We start from the raw sequence: 16,264 nt of genomic DNA on the forward strand, positions 1-16,264 counted from the left end.
AAATATGATAAACTGCTATCTGATCTTTTTTCAGCAGTCTTATATCACTTAAAATTGGGTCTAGACATTTATGCAAAAAAATTGTCCATTTATAGACTAACAATAAAAGAGTACCCGTAGTCAAAACGATCAATCGGTGAGATTGCAGCTTTAAATATACCTTTTAAGACCGCTGTAAAATTCCAATGGTTTGCCTAAATCTTTAAAGCTAGCATACTGTTTAATTAACAACCATACTTATTGTTTAAAAGTGTCATGATATCTTTGTACAATGTTTTTATATAATTCATTAAAGAAGTCAAAACAAATTTGTTTATCTTGTAAATTGTTTTCTATTATTTAAATGACCCAGACAAAAATGGGAACGTCAGTGCTAGTTCTTTTACTATTAACATCCCATGAAGTTTCTATTGGTGTAGCAGCAAGGAGGTGTTATATTAAGGATGCATCATTTAAACCAAATTATACATTCATATGCACAACATACAGGCGTGTAGCCGCCTATACGTGAATACGCGGCTGAATCCACATGATTCTGACAAAACAAATCAACCAAAGTTGCAGTATGCGAACTTGACTACATGAATCTAAAACTGTTTATTTTCCAGTACTAAATAATGCACATCGGAACGCCCAGAATGCACTAGATTGCACCATGGTTTTCAAAATTTTCAAGTTTGCCCCGAACCCCCAGCACATTTATGAATACTCATGAATAGAGGGGTAGCTACGCCCCTGACATTATTGAAACCACAGTGTGGCTAAACAACACTTGTATGTTTATCCTACGCAGTGATCTCCCATGGAAATGCAATCGTCAAAGAATCTGAAGGGGATGTTTATATGGACTACATTTGAAATGCACCAAGTGTTTAAAAAAGTTGATTTCAGTCACGAAGAGAATCAAACATACCCCACACTTGTTGGAGTAAGATGAAATGTCCACTTTCCGCGAGAAAGAAAGTACATTGAAAAGGTTCATTTGATTCAAGTGACTATTTTTTATAAATATGTTACAATACATAAAATACGTTATTTTTTTATAATTGTTTACCCATGTTGAATTTTATTTGGCAAATTTATAAGAGATTTATATACAAGGGCATAGCCAGAAGTTCGTGGAAAAGCTTGATAAAATGAAAACAATATGCAGCATATCTTTTAAACTTTCATACAATAATAATCAGGTAATTTGAAATTAAGAATGCGGGATTCATCGTAAAGCATGTTATAACGACAACGTAGTGATCACTATGGAAACAGGTGGTCGCGCATTCCTCCGCAGTTGCTAAAATAACCCATGACAATATCTTGTTTTGTTGACCACTCACATTGAAACCAATAAAACGGCGCGAAGGTTTGCACATTTGACGTGACGTTAATAACGTGTGATGAAGTGAAGTTTTAAGTCAGTGCGTTTGTTTGTTTATTTCAAAGGAAACATTTTAGCTTGAACGGAATAGTTAAATTTTGTTTAAAATGACGCCAGAAGACAGATTGATAAAACGGGCAGTGATACAGTTCTGTGTAAACCTAGGGAAAACTCCATCGCAAACACTTAAACTGATGAATGAAGCATCGAGTGAAACTCAAGTGAAGCGAATGCTCGTTTACAAGTGGCACAAGCGGTTCAGTGAGGGGCGGGAAAGCATTTGTGACGACGTGAGGTCTGGGCGACCGGTTTCACAAACTACAGTGTGTGACGTCGAGGCCGTGAAAAACATCGTTGACGCTGATCGTCGAGTCACTCTTTATGAAATATGCAAGATGTTGGACATGAGTTATGGGTTGGTACGGAGGATAATGAAAGACAGTTTGAAAATGAGTCGAGTGAGTGCGCGTTGGGTTCCAAGGCTGCTGACAGAAGATGAGATGAGCAAAAGAGTACGGGAATCACGCCGATCCTTAGCTCGGTACTAAAAGGAAGGAAACCGTTTTCTTGAGAAAAAAGTCACTTGCGATGAAACCTGACTGTTTTATTTCGACCCTGAGACAAAACAGCAAAGCAGTCAATGGAAGACTACCAGTTCCCCGCCTCCGAAGAAGGCACGACCATCCTGCTCGATAGGAAAGTATATGTTCATTGTCTTCTTTGATGTGCACGGTGTTATCCTACTCCATGCAGTTCCGCAGAGCCAATCTGTGACGGGTGCTTCCTACTAAAAGGTAAAGTGATATATAACAAAATTCATTTTTATCAATATTTAGGACTTGATAAAATCTGCATAAAACAATGTTTTAAAAAGTTTATGATTAAAAATATGGGATTGAATAAGTGTTAGTTTTAATTATATTTGATGAAGTACGCAAAACGCGACAAATGTTATAAGCCTCAGTTATGTTCTCCATTTAAGGTTTTGAGGCGTGACTTGTAGAGGGCGATGGCATTTAAGAGACCACTGGCGTTGCATGATCGGTGGATTCTTCACCAGGAAAATGCATCAGCGCATAGATCGGAGGAGGCACCGACTACCGCGACAATCCAGCTTGAAGCGGAGATCCTTCCCCACCCCCCACCCCCTTTTTCGCCAGACCTACCACCATGCGATTTTGCCCTATTTCCGAAACTTAAATGTGAACTAAAGGTAAACGCTTCAATGACTTTCAGGCACTACAGAGTGAAGCTCAGACACGCCTGTATTTTTACAAGTCAGAGTGGTTCAGTGACATTTAGCGGCAGTGGGTAGCGAGACTTCGACGTTATATTGCGGCGAACGGCTCTTATTTTGATAAGTTATGACGTTGACGTCAGATTCTGACGTTTGAACTGCGCGGGCTATACTGATCTCATGTTAATGAAAAAGCTGTAGTTTTCTTTATATTTTATGTATCAGTTTGCAGTTTTCTATGTCATTTACAGCTGAAATAGATTTTATAGCGAACTGACGTTCGTTGAAAAATATTAAAATGTGTTGATTGTATTAAGGAATTCCACGAACTTCTGGCTATACCCTCGTATTAAGAAACTCGGAAAGTATGTGAATGGGTTGGACCGGCTTCCTCAGCCGCTAAATGATTATGACATACTTTTTTAATCTTTCGAACATGAGTTTTTGAGTGAATATAAGCGAAGCGTTAAGGGTTTTAAAAATGCATCTTTTACTTGGATTTTATAGATTGTTATTACGAAATAAAGTATGGCGTATCAAACGAAGTGTTAAAGCTAAGCTATTGATGGCTGAAACCCTTCAATAAATGTTGATATGTGCTAACATATAGTCTTTGAAGTCCAATATTTGGAAATGCGTTACTAACCCGATTCAGCAAAAGGCTGTTGCACAATCAGTTGATTGACATAATCACGTGATAAACCAATAACTTCCATTAAGGTTAAAATATTCAACACCTTAGTATGAGTCCCTGTGGGCGAGTGGATAAGAGATCCGTTTTTTATTCTATGTGTTATCTGCACCCCTATGTGCTTGCTCCCAACTTGAACAAGATTAATTTTTAATACTTCAATCGTTTTTTTTTAAAATGCAATTGAAGTAAGAAAATCAACCTGGTTACTATTTTTTCTGCAATTTCAGTACCAAGGAGTAAAATAAATATACATGTAAGTGTTTTCAGATGCATTACGAGAAAAAATATGTTTGGTGCCAAAACATGAGAGAGTCTCTTTAACGGAAAAGTTTTGGCAGTTACTCAGTCAGTCAGATGGTGATAAATATAATGCATAGCATCATCGCTCTGGAGTACGAGAACGTTGTATACAGAGCATTTTTTTACTGAACATGCGTCTGTTTATGTTGATGACATAAAAGGTTTAAACTGTTTAAAGGAACAATAACATTATGAAACAACAAATCTGATTACAGATATCAGTGGCAGATCCTGGAATTGACTTAAGAAGGGGTACGTGAAACTCATGGGCTTAATCTTTCCACATCCGTCCCTCCCTCAGAACAGAAATTGCTTAAAATGTTGGACCGGGGTGGGGGTTAGACTCCCCCAATTTATAGTCCGAAATAGTGCATTTTTATCTTAATAGTGTATTTTTCCCGATATTGACTGAGAACATATTATAAACGGACGATTCAAAGGGGTGGGGGATGGCGCGCGCGCTGGGACCGATTCCCCCCACCCCAACCCGCCCCCTGAATCTGCAATTGAGTACATGCATTAAAACCGTCTCCGTAGCCTATTGGTTAAGGCGTTCTATACCCTTCATTAAATTGACTTATTACTTCACACAATTGTTCAGGACCATAAGCCAATGAGGTTACATAACTCCATATCCTTAATACAAGTTATGGCCCCTGATTGACTTAGGTTAAACTTTTAGGCAAGTAAAATTTAAGGGGAAGTTGGAATGTAATAAAAAAACTTCCATGGGTCACAATGAACCCAATGAACAATGTTCTTTAATCATGAGCTATATAACTGTTCAAGCGTTAACAGACACATTCGTGTGCAGACGAAACTTTTATTGTTTTTACAAGCACAGAACTTGTATTTAGCATTTACAGTTTCTATATAATTCAACTGAAAGTTCTATTTAACCATAATATATCAAATATTAAGTCACCATTCACTAGCGGATTGAGAAGGGGTGCAGTTGGCGTGCGCTCCTTCTAAAATCGTCCAAGTTTACTTTTTGTGCCAATATATGAGAAGAAATAATAAAATATACACATAATGCATCATTTCCGACTACAAATTGTTAAAAATTACTTGATTGAGTAACCCTCAATCCTCCTGCAAACGCCCCTAAGTAACGCCCCCTTCATATATATTTTATGGCATTAGGGGGACAAATTATATATATTTAACTTTTGACAGTATAGGCTCCCGTAACCTTAAGAGACAACTTGGTAATAGTATTTTTTATAATTGTGTATAATAAATCCACAAACAATGACCAGTCGAAACGGGAGGACTGCAAATTTCATAGGATATTCATCGGAAATCTTTTACAGACCATCTCATTCATTAAATGCAAGTCAGATTCAGTCACTTGGTCTCTGTACCGTTTGATAAACAAAATATATAATGACCAGGGGCGGATCCAGGAATTCTCGTTAGAAGGGGGCGTTACTTAGGGGCGTTTGCAGGAGGATTGAGGGTTACTCAATCAAGTAATTTTTAACAATTTGTAGTCGGAAATGATGCATTATGTGTATATTTTATTATTTTCTTCTCATATATTGGCACAAAAAGTAAACTTGGACGATTTTAGAGGGAGCGCACGCCAACTGCACCCCTTCTCAATCCGCTAGTGAATGGTGACTTAATATTTGATATATTATGGTTAAATAGAACTTTCAGTTGAATTATATAGAAACTGTAAATGCTAAATACAAGTTCTGTGCTTGTAAAAACAATAAAAGTTTCGTCTGCACACGAATGTGTCTGTTAACGCTTAAACAGTTAGCTCATGATTAAAGAACATTGTTCATTGGGTTCATTGTGACCCATAGATATAAATGATTTTAAAGTTGGGGTCAAATTTCGGCATAGTGATAAACATTAAATAGAGAAAAAAAACTTCCTAAAGTAATCTATTGTCATTAAAAACGATAGGGGTCATCTACTTGTCAATGTCAACAAACTACCAAGTTTGAGGACACTATGCCTGACCATTCATCAGTTATTGATTGGACATGTTTTTGTATACAGACAGAAATGGTTATTTGAAAGTAACAAAGGGCCATAACTCTACTATACAAAACTATATAGATTTTGACGGCATTTGACATGCATCATTCCCATTCTTGTATATTACCTAATGGAAAGTGATATATGACCCACCAGTATTAAGATATGGCTCCTGGTGGAAATATTCCTGAAAAAATAGCTAGTATTAAGTTCCAAACGGCCATAGATGTGCTTTACATTAGTGGAATGTAAATGCTCTTAACACATCATTACCCTTATCAAGTATACATTCATTCAAAGTTTCAACAAATATTTACTATCAAGTACCAAAATATGGCTCGAGACAGAAAAAAAAAGTGTTACAGACGGACGAACAGGTGAAAGGAGGGGCGGACAAACAACACTGAAAGAATATCCATCTGCCTTTGGTGGGGATTAAAGAACTGATATAAACATGCATTGTAATGTTAAAATAAGTTCAAACTTTACAGGCAGTAACTTTTTATTCTCATAGTGAAATTGTATTTGTAAAGTTCACTCTTGTATTAAGTTCTAATACTGTTTTATGTTAAACGTTACATTGTATCATATTATGTTTATAAACATTAAGTAAAACTGAAGGTTATGGGGGAAACTGGTGTCTCTGTTAATACTATGCTATCCTATGCCTGTCCATGCCAGTCGAAAACCTGTTTTGGTTTTAGAAAATAATAAACACCGGAATTTATTTAGAAATATTTACTGAACATCCAAAAAACAAACATTCACAACTTTGACACAATGTTATAATTAAGCACTCGTGTTACCAAACTTCTTGAAATAATTATGTTGAATGATGTGTACATATGACAAGGTTTTTGTATTAGTATTGCGTAAGGCTCGAAATTTTCTAGATCTGGGTGCAACAATATCTCATCAATGCAAAAAATCACCATTTAATGAATTGTTGACTGATTTATGTATTGTCTCTTTGAGACTCAATCTCAATTTTTATGGAATATTCACTGTAGCAACAATGCAGCATGCAGTTGACAGAATTGTGGAAAATTGTACACAATTTTTAAAGCTACATTAGCTTTTGATGAATATACGTATGCCATAGTGTTGTGGTTACTGTGCAAATATCCAAAATTTCCTGTCAGTTTTATACTTGCATGTGTATTTACCTACAAAGTGACACACTTATCCTGGAAAGACCAAAGTTGTGTTATCATTATATGATTATATAGGTTCTGAGACAAAACAAGAGCCGTCATAAGAGAGCGCGCTCGACTACGCCGCTTTGACTTAGAAGTGAATACAATAATGATGTAATGATACCAAGTTTGGTCTCTTTATGTCAGACCTAACTAAAATTATTCGATACATGATGCTGTCCTCCAACTAGCCCGCCCGAACAATGACGCAATTCATTCAAATTACTTAATTTTCCATTATGAAAATGTATTTAAGAATATACAAATATGCCTTTCAAAAGAAATTTAAAAAAAATCAAAGGCCATAATTTGTATTTAGGGTTAAAATGGAGATATGTTTCTTTTTGTAAGATGGTCCTTAATAATTTTGAATTCTATTAAGTTCATTGCATGAACGGTACCTCATTGGGTGATGGCCTGAACAATTCTGTGAAGTATTAAGTCAATTGAATGAAGGGTATAGAACGCCTTAACCAATAGGCTACGAAGACGGTTTTAATGCGTGTACTCAATTGCAGATTCAGGGGGGGGGATCGGTCCCAGCGCACGCGCCGTCCCCCACCCCTTTGAATCGTCCGTTTATAATACGTTATCGGTCAATATCGGGAAAAATACAATATTAAGATAAAAATGCACTATTTCGGACTATAAATTAGGAAAGTCGAACCCCCACCCCGGTCCAACATTTTAAGCCATTCAATTTCTGTTCTGAGGGAGGGGCGGATGTGGAAAGATTAAGCCCATGAGTTTCATGTACCCCTTCTTAAGTCAATTCCTGGATCTGCCATCTGATATATGTAATCAGATTGTCGTTTCATAATGTTATAGTTCCTTTAAACAGTTTAAACCTTTTATGACATCGAAATAAACAGACGCATATTCAGTAAAAACATACTCTGTATACAACGTTCTCGTACCTCAGAGCGAATATGATATGCATTATATTTATCATCCTACCTCTGATGAACAGGAATGACAATGTTTAAAAGCTATCATTTAAAGAAGTATGATCATTTGACTGACTGGGTATCTGCCAAAACTTTTCCGTTTAAAGAGACTCTCTCATGTTTTGGCACCAAACATATTTTTTCTCGAAATGCATCTGAAAACACTTACATGTATATTTATTTTACTCCTTAGTACTGAAATTGCAGAAATAATAGTAACCAGGTTTATTTTCTTTTATACTTCAATTGCATTTTTAAAAAAAAACGATTAAAGTATTAAAAATTAATCTTGTTAAAGTTGGGAGCAAGCACACGGGGGTGCAGATAACACATAGAATAAAAAAAAACCGGATCGCTTATCCACTCGCCCACAGGGACTCATACTAAGGTGTTGAATATTTTAACCTTAATGGAAGTTATTGGTTTATCACGTGATTATGTCAATCAACTGATTGTGCAACAGCCTTTTGTTGAATCGGGTTAGTAACGCATTTCAAAATATTGGACTTCAAAGACTATATGTTAGCACATATCAACATTTATTGAAGGGTTTCAGCCATCAATATCTTAGCTTTAACACTTCGTTTGATACGCCATACTTTATTTCGTAATAACAATCTATAAAATCCAAGTAAAAGATGCATTTTTAAAACCCTTAACGCTTCGCTTATATTCACTCAAAAACTCATGTTCGAAAGATTTAAAAAAAAATATGTCATAATCATATCCTCTTTAGAGGCTGAGGAAGCCGGTTCACGAACCATGAAAATACTTTCCGAGTTTCTTAATACGAGGGTATAGCCAGAAGTTCGTGGAATTGCTTAATACAATCAACACATTTCAATATTTTTCAACGAACGTCAGCTCGCTATAAAATATATTTCAGCTGTAAATGACATATAAAACTTCAAACTGATACATAAAATATAAAGGAAACTACAGCTTTTTCATTAACATGAGATCAGTATAGCCCGCGCAGTTCAAACGTCAGAATCTGACGTCAACGTCATAACTTATCAAAGTAAGAGCCGTTCGCCGCAATACAACGTCGATGTCTCGTTACCCACTGCCGGTAAATGTCACTGACCCACTCTGACTTGTAAGAATACAGGCGTGTCTGAGCTTCACTCTGTAGTGCCTGAAAGTCATTGAAGCGTTTACCTTAAGTTCACATTTAAGTTTCGGGCAAAATCGCATGGTTGTAGGTCTGGCGAATAAGGGGGGTGGGGAAGGATCTCCGCTTCAAGCTGGATTGTCGCGGTAGTCTGTGCCTCCTCCGATCTATGTGCTGATGCATTTTCCTGGTGAAGAATCCACCCATCATGCAACGCCTGTGGTCTCTTAAATGGCATGACCCTCTACAAGTCACGCCTCAAAACCTTTAATGGAGAACATAACTGAGGCTTATAACATTTGTCGCGTATTTCGTACTTCATCAAATATTATAATTAAAACTAAAACTTATTCAATCCCAACTTTTTAAAGTATTGTTTTATGCAGATTTTATCAAGTCCTAAATATTGATAAAAATGAATTTTGTTATATATCACTTTACCTTCGAGTAGGAAGCACCCGTCACAGATTTGCTCTGCGGAACTGCATGGAGTAGGATAACACCGTGCACATCAAAGAAGACAATGAACATATACTTTCCTATCGAGCAGGATGGTCGTGCCTTCTTCGGAGGCGGGGAACCGGTAGTCTTCCATTGACTGCTTTGCTGTTTTGTCTCAGGGTCGTAATAAAACAGTCAGGTTTCATCGCAAGTGACTATCTTCTCAAGAAAACGGTTTCCTTCCTTTTTGTACCGAGCTAAGAATCGGCGTGATTCCCGTACTCTTTTGCTCATCTCATCTTCTGTCAGCAGCCGTGGAACCCAACGCGCACTCACTCGACTCATTTTCAAACTGTCTTGCATTATCCTCCGTACCGACCCATAACTCATGTCCAACATCTTGCATATTTCATAAAGAGTGACTCGACGATCAGCGTCAACGATGTTTTTCACGGCCTCGACGTCACACTCCGCAGTTTGTGAAACCGGTCGCCCAGACCTCACGTCGTCACAAATGCTTTCCCGCCCCTCACTGAACCGCTTGTGCCACTTGTAAACGACAATTCGCTTTACTTGAGTTTCACTCGATGCTTCATTCATCAGTTTAAGTGTTTGCGATGGAGTTTTTCCTAGGTTCACACAGAACTGTATCACTGCCCGTTTTATCAATTTGTCTTCTGGCGTCATTTTAAACAAAATTCAACTATACCGTTCAAGCTAAAATGTTTCCTTTGAAATAAACAAACAAACGCACTGACTTAAAACTTCACTTCATCACACGTTATTAACGTCACATCAAATGTGCAAACCTTCGCGTCGTTTTATTGGTTTCAATGTGAGTGGTCAACAAAACAAGATATTGTCATGGGTTATTTTAGCAACTGCGGAGGAATGCGCGACCACCTGTTTCCATAGTAATCACTACGTTGTCGTTATAACATGCTTTACGATGAAACTCGCATTATTAATTTCAAATTACCTTATTATTATTGTATGAAAGTTTAAAAGATTGCTGCATATTGTTTTCATTTTATCAAGCTTTTCCACGAACTTCTGGCTATGCCCTCGTATATAAATCTCTTATAAATTTGCCAAATAAAATTCAACATGGGTAAACAATTATAAAAAATAACGTATTTTATGTATTGCAACATATTTATAAAAAGATAGTCACTTGAATCAAATGAACATTTTCAATGTACTTTCTTTCTCGCGGAAAGTGGACATTTCATCTTACTCCAACAAGTGTGGGGTATGGTTGATTCTCCTCGTGACTGAAATCAACTTTTTTAAACACTTGGTGCATTTCAAATGTAGTCCATATAAACATACCCTTCAGATTCTTTGACGATTGCATTTCCATGGGCGATCACTGCGTAGGATAAACATACAAGTGTTGTTTAGCCACACTGTGGTTTCAATTATGTCAGGGGCGTAGCTACCCCTCTATTCATGTGGATTCATAAATGTGCCGGGCGGTTCGGGGACAACTTGAACATTTTGAAAACCATGGTGCAATCTAGTGCATTCTGGGCGTTCCGATGTGCATTATTTAGTACTTGAAAATAAACAGTTTTAGATTCATGTAGTCAATTTCGCATACTGCAACTTTAGTTGATTTTTTGTCAGAAACATGTGGATTCAGCCGCGTATTCACGAATAGGCGGCTACACGCCTGTATGTTGTGCATATGAATGTATAATTTGGTTTAAATGATGCATCCTTAATTGTCACCTCCTTGCTGCTACACCAATAGAAACTTCATGGGATGTTAATAGTAAAAGAACTAGCACTGACGTTCCCAGTTTTGTCTGGGTCATTTAAATAATAGAAAACTATTTACAAGATAAACAAATTTGTTTTGACTTCTTAAATGAATTATATAAAAACATTTTACAAAGATTTCATGACACTTTTAAACAATAAGTATGGTTGTCAATTAAACAGTATGCTAGCTTTAAAGATTTAGGCAAACCATTGGAATTTTACAGCGGTCTTAAAAGGTGTATTTAAAGCTGCAATCTCACCGATTGATCGTTTTGACTACCGGTACTCTTTTATTGTTTGTCTATAAATGGACTATATTTTTGCAGAAATGTCTAGACCCAATTCTAAGTGATATAAGACTGCTGAAAAAAGATCAGATTGCAGTTTATCATATTTATATTAAAAAAATGATGGTTTATGGCTGAAAACATTACGAACAATTTAATGTAAATGAAATTTTCGGCAGTTTTACCAAACATTTCTGATTGGTTCTATTGTGAATTATCTAATATGACTGAATTAAAGGAATGATAACCAAATCAGCAGATTTTGAGACAATTTTGTGTCTTAACTGACAATCTGTAAGAGTGCAGCTTTAAGTGTTGATCAAAAGCTTCATATACACATTGTTATATTGTCAATAACTGTTTAAAAGGTCTCATGTACTAAATAAGATAATAATTTTCATACAATATCTAAAATTGATTAAAATAAATAAAGTACCATTATACCTATTTCTTAAAAGTGCCGTTTCTCATCTGACAATACCATTCAAAGCCATCATTTAAACTATGAATTTATTTTTAACTTTCAACTTTTCTATAGCATATGCAACAACATATACCAAAAATACAAGCCATGAACAATATGATTGTTCAACTTGCATTATCTTTGACCTTTTGATATGACCATTTTCCAGTTTTGTCTATTTGTAAGTTATGCCCTGAGGAATAAAGTAGGACTGTATGAATCATAAAAAAGCAATAAAAACACTAAAAATATGCCCCAACCCCTGTAATTGCTAATACAGTAGTACAATCAAGAAATTAAACATTTAGAGCTGCACTACCACAGATATACCGTTTTCACAACTTTTTTGTTTGTTTTGGAATGAGCAATTTTTTGCGTAATTATCTTCAAACCAATAATAAAAGATTGCTGACAAAAGATCAGATCGCAGATTTCATATTTCCGTTCGAAAATAATGTTACTAACGGTTTAAGAAAAGTGCATAAAACATCAATGTTTTAACTTAAATAGAAAAATCAGACCATTTAGTTTTTCGCAAAAATTGGATGGTTCCAATCCAAGAAATAAAATGAGAAAAGTTGTCAAAACGTCCAAAATGTGAGAGTGCAGCTTTAACGTTTGAAAGTAACTCTGTTTGCCTCGTGCCCCTAAACAGGGTTTAATTATATTATATGCCCAGTAGGTTTGTCCCTGTATATTTGATTGTATGATTGCAGTAATGGATACTGGTCTAATTATCTTCTGACAATTTTTCACCAATTTAAAGAAACAGAAAACACATATTAAGCTCATATAACGCTGTACAATTTAATCTCATTCATTAGGTTGAGAAAAATTCCCTAAAAATATTAATTGTGGAAACATATCTCATTTAAATACATACAGGAAATGGCGACATCATTTACCCTTTAGTATGACAAATGCAGTTTCCTGATATTTGAATAGCGGTTCTTTATTTAAGCATCTCAATTCATTCAACATACACATAGTATGTATCAAGTTTCAAAGGAAACCAAATCATTGTAACGATTGTTTTCAAAGCAAATAGATTCACACTCTTGACAAAGTTCTTTTCCTAGTTTCAACTTTTGAGACTTTTTAATGAGCCTGCACCTCCCCCCTCTTATGCAGTGGCTTCAAGCAATAAAGCTACCAGCTCAAGTTGCACAACTGGTGAACAAGACTGCTGATAATCGACAAACTGCACACTTGATGCCATGATAAATCATGTCCATCGACTTCCAGAATGAAGAAATGACGCAGCACAGAATTGATTTCAATTGGACCTCTCTGTACTTTCATCCCCTTGTTGTAGTCAAAGACTATATCTAAGTGTGCAGTGCGGGATCTTGAGAAGCTTTCTGCTCCTCTAATGAAGTAAGTTTGGCAGAGTGTGAAACTCCTGTCTACTCATATGCCTGGACACCTGTGATCTATGTCTTCTTGTGTGTGCCCAACCATCACCTGATTTTTTAGAGGAAGTTAGTGCTTGATTACAAGTCAATGTGACAAAACAAGGTCTTTCATTTATGCCACCAAGAACTAGTATTCCAAGTTTCATGTGCAGAAACCTTAATCCTATTGACACAAAAGTAGTCCAATTGTATGTCTTCACAAAACATTCTACAACAATATTTGTTAATTTAACTCAAAGACTGATTATTGTTTTTTTTTGTCAGACAAACACAGAGATGGCCCTATATCGCTCACCTGATTTGAGAAAGGATTCTAACTTAGTTATTGTTTGGACACTAACTGGACACTTTTGGTCTGACTTTATAATGCAGCTGGTGAAAATATTAAAAGTCCCTATATAATGGGCTTACAAAAACATGAAAAAAATGTATTTGTTGAAAAATTACAAAGGGCCATAACTCTTACAATATTTAAGTTTGTATTGAGCAGAATAAAAGGCTTTGCCTAAAATACAAACTTAAAACTATATTTACAAGTAAAACAAAAAAATCTGCAAATATGTTTCTTGTATCTGATTTTTGAGAGAGAATGATCAGAAGAAAACATCACACATTCACAATCATATTAAAAAATAATTCAGTTTTTAAAAAAATTATATTCTATTTCAAAAACACTGCAAAAGACAAGACACTTACGTTTCAATTTCTTGATTTAATACATTGATGATTATCAATTCTTATGAAGCGAGATGGGTCTTACACTCTAACCAGTGCAACTTGCATGTTCTTAGTTGCTCAGTTATTACCTTTCTTAAAATTCTCCTCTTGATCTGAGCCACGCCAAAATGATGGGAGATGCTTTTGTTGTCTTTTCCATCGGAATGTATATAGCACCTCTGTGTTTCTGTTTGTCTCCTGAAATAGTAAAAGTTTATAAATAATAATCATAATAATAATAATCAGTGACTTTTACTGAAATTATTTTCACCGATTATGCCTTGCACATTGGGGAACAAAGTTGACTTCTGAGGAGAAGATTTTTCCATATAGACATATAGCAAAAAGTAGCTCCGCACCCTGGAGTAATGTTTTTTATGAATCAATATCCGGTGAAGAAAATTCATACAGGGTATTGAAACATTTTTTGCTTCAAATGAAGACTTTTAACAAAGAAAACTTAACTAGCTCTTCATCATATTAAATAAAAATTGGCAGTCTATGCCGCACACGGAGCCCCGCATTTGATCTTTTACCATAGTTTGATTGAGAGTTAAATTTCACATCGACAAGTCTTTACATGTCTATTAAAGCTGCACTCTCAGAGATTGAACGTTTTGAAAAAGGTTATAATTTTTATTTTGCAATGAACCAATGTATGCGAAAATGCATTGAAACCTGTGATATAAGACTGCTGACAAAAAATGTCTTTGAATTCCCGTCAAACATGTCCGAACCAAATTCAAACTTTGAATAATCACTGTCATTTATGATTAAATTCAGCACTTTTTGCCCAGTATATAAACGTTTACTTTAAGCGGAAGGCAAATTAAAACAAACACTTTTGTCCGAAAATTAATAAAACTTTAAATGGTAGTAGAATTGTCATTTGTTCACGTAATTTTCAAGAATCAGGAAGTGAAATAAATGTTCTCATGTTGCCAATTTAGTCTCGATCATCTAGACGCTTGTATCCGGATCTATATCGTTCATAGACTCTAATTAGAGCGGCTGCATGATTGAGACTAGCCGGTTCTTTGATAATTGTTACGATCGAACAGTGGTTGAAAATGTAAAGTGAGACCAGTTTTTTACCTGTTATTGAACAAACTGTTATGTTGGCAGGACTGTCCTCCTCAGCAATGCAAAGAACAGCAATGACTGGCTGGCACTCTGTAAAATGGCGAGATTAAAACATTATGTCCAATTAAAACTGTCCCATTCTAAACAATCCATCAACAAAATATATAAATGAGCAGTGCCATGTGGAAATATGTCTTGGGAAGTTGACATCATTCCATGTAATGATGTCATAAATATGAGCAGAAGACATTACTTACTATGCAGTAAAAGTTCTTACTTTAACAGTAAAGATATCTTTTTTTTGAGAGAATTAATCAAAGTGAGCTCTTTTATGTCATGTTTCTACAGTACCGTAAGTCTTGTACACATCTATGTTACATATATAAATAATAAACAGGAACAAAATGAGGAGTTTTGTTCACACTAATTCCTCCTTATGTACTGTGTAACTCAAGAAAAACAATCTATAATTCTAGTAAATCTCTAGAATTCCCTTACTTTTCTCGCTGTACAAAAATGAATGAGGAGTTGCAAACAAGCAGGGCCATAAAACTTTTGCTATTTAAACTGTACCACAACAGCAATTTAAAGACAGTGATACTCATTGATGGAATAGGCACTTAGACAGCTACATTTTCTGAGAAATGGATATCAGACTAAATTCTCCAGAGATAATTTATAGCTTTATTTGAAATAAAGAACATGTTACAGTGTTTGTGTTAAACTTGTTACTTATCCCTGATTTAACACAATCATTACCTTCAAAATGGTGATAAAATAAAAACAAATATACCTTATTAAACACTGTTTACTATCACATCTGTACCCCTCCCCCTTCCCACTTCTTACATACTTAAGCGGCTCTTACCAAAGTAAAGAATGAAAGGTCCACAAGGCCAATTATAAACCATGAACCATGAGAATCCTGTTTACTAATTTGATTTTAAATCACCCAAAAGGCTTTCTACACATAATGGTTCCTTAATTTAAATCTAGCCTCCAAAGTTGTGATTTCATTGAAAGACTTGAGATACCTTAATTAAAAAAAGGAAAGGAAAGCTTAAACGCAGAAGTCTGGACGGGTATACGAGCCTGGAAATAAATACACAAAAGCTCACCATGCTGCTAAGGTTTCTTATATAATTCCCGGCCCCAGTTCAGCTGGAGATGTTGATTCCATACGGCTGGATAACCGGCCCAGTACACCCAAGCTTCACCATCGGCAGTATCTGCAAG

General features: G+C 35.7%; 1 protein-coding gene across 1 annotated transcript; it reads right to left on the minus strand.

The window, feature by feature from the left end:
- Positions 1–9,491: 9,491 nt before the first annotated feature.
- Positions 9,492–9,983, minus strand: LOC128241176 (protein GVQW3-like). Its single transcript, XM_052958139.1, has one exon. It carries the CDS (start codon positions 9,981–9,983, stop codon positions 9,492–9,494), a length of 492 nt encoding a protein of 163 aa, XP_052814099.1.
- Positions 9,984–16,264: the final 6,281 nt, after the last annotated feature.

This window comes from Mya arenaria, chromosome 7 (assembly GCF_026914265.1).
Source record: "Mya arenaria isolate MELC-2E11 chromosome 7, ASM2691426v1".
Lineage (NCBI taxonomy): Eukaryota > Metazoa > Mollusca > Bivalvia > Myida > Myidae > Mya > Mya arenaria.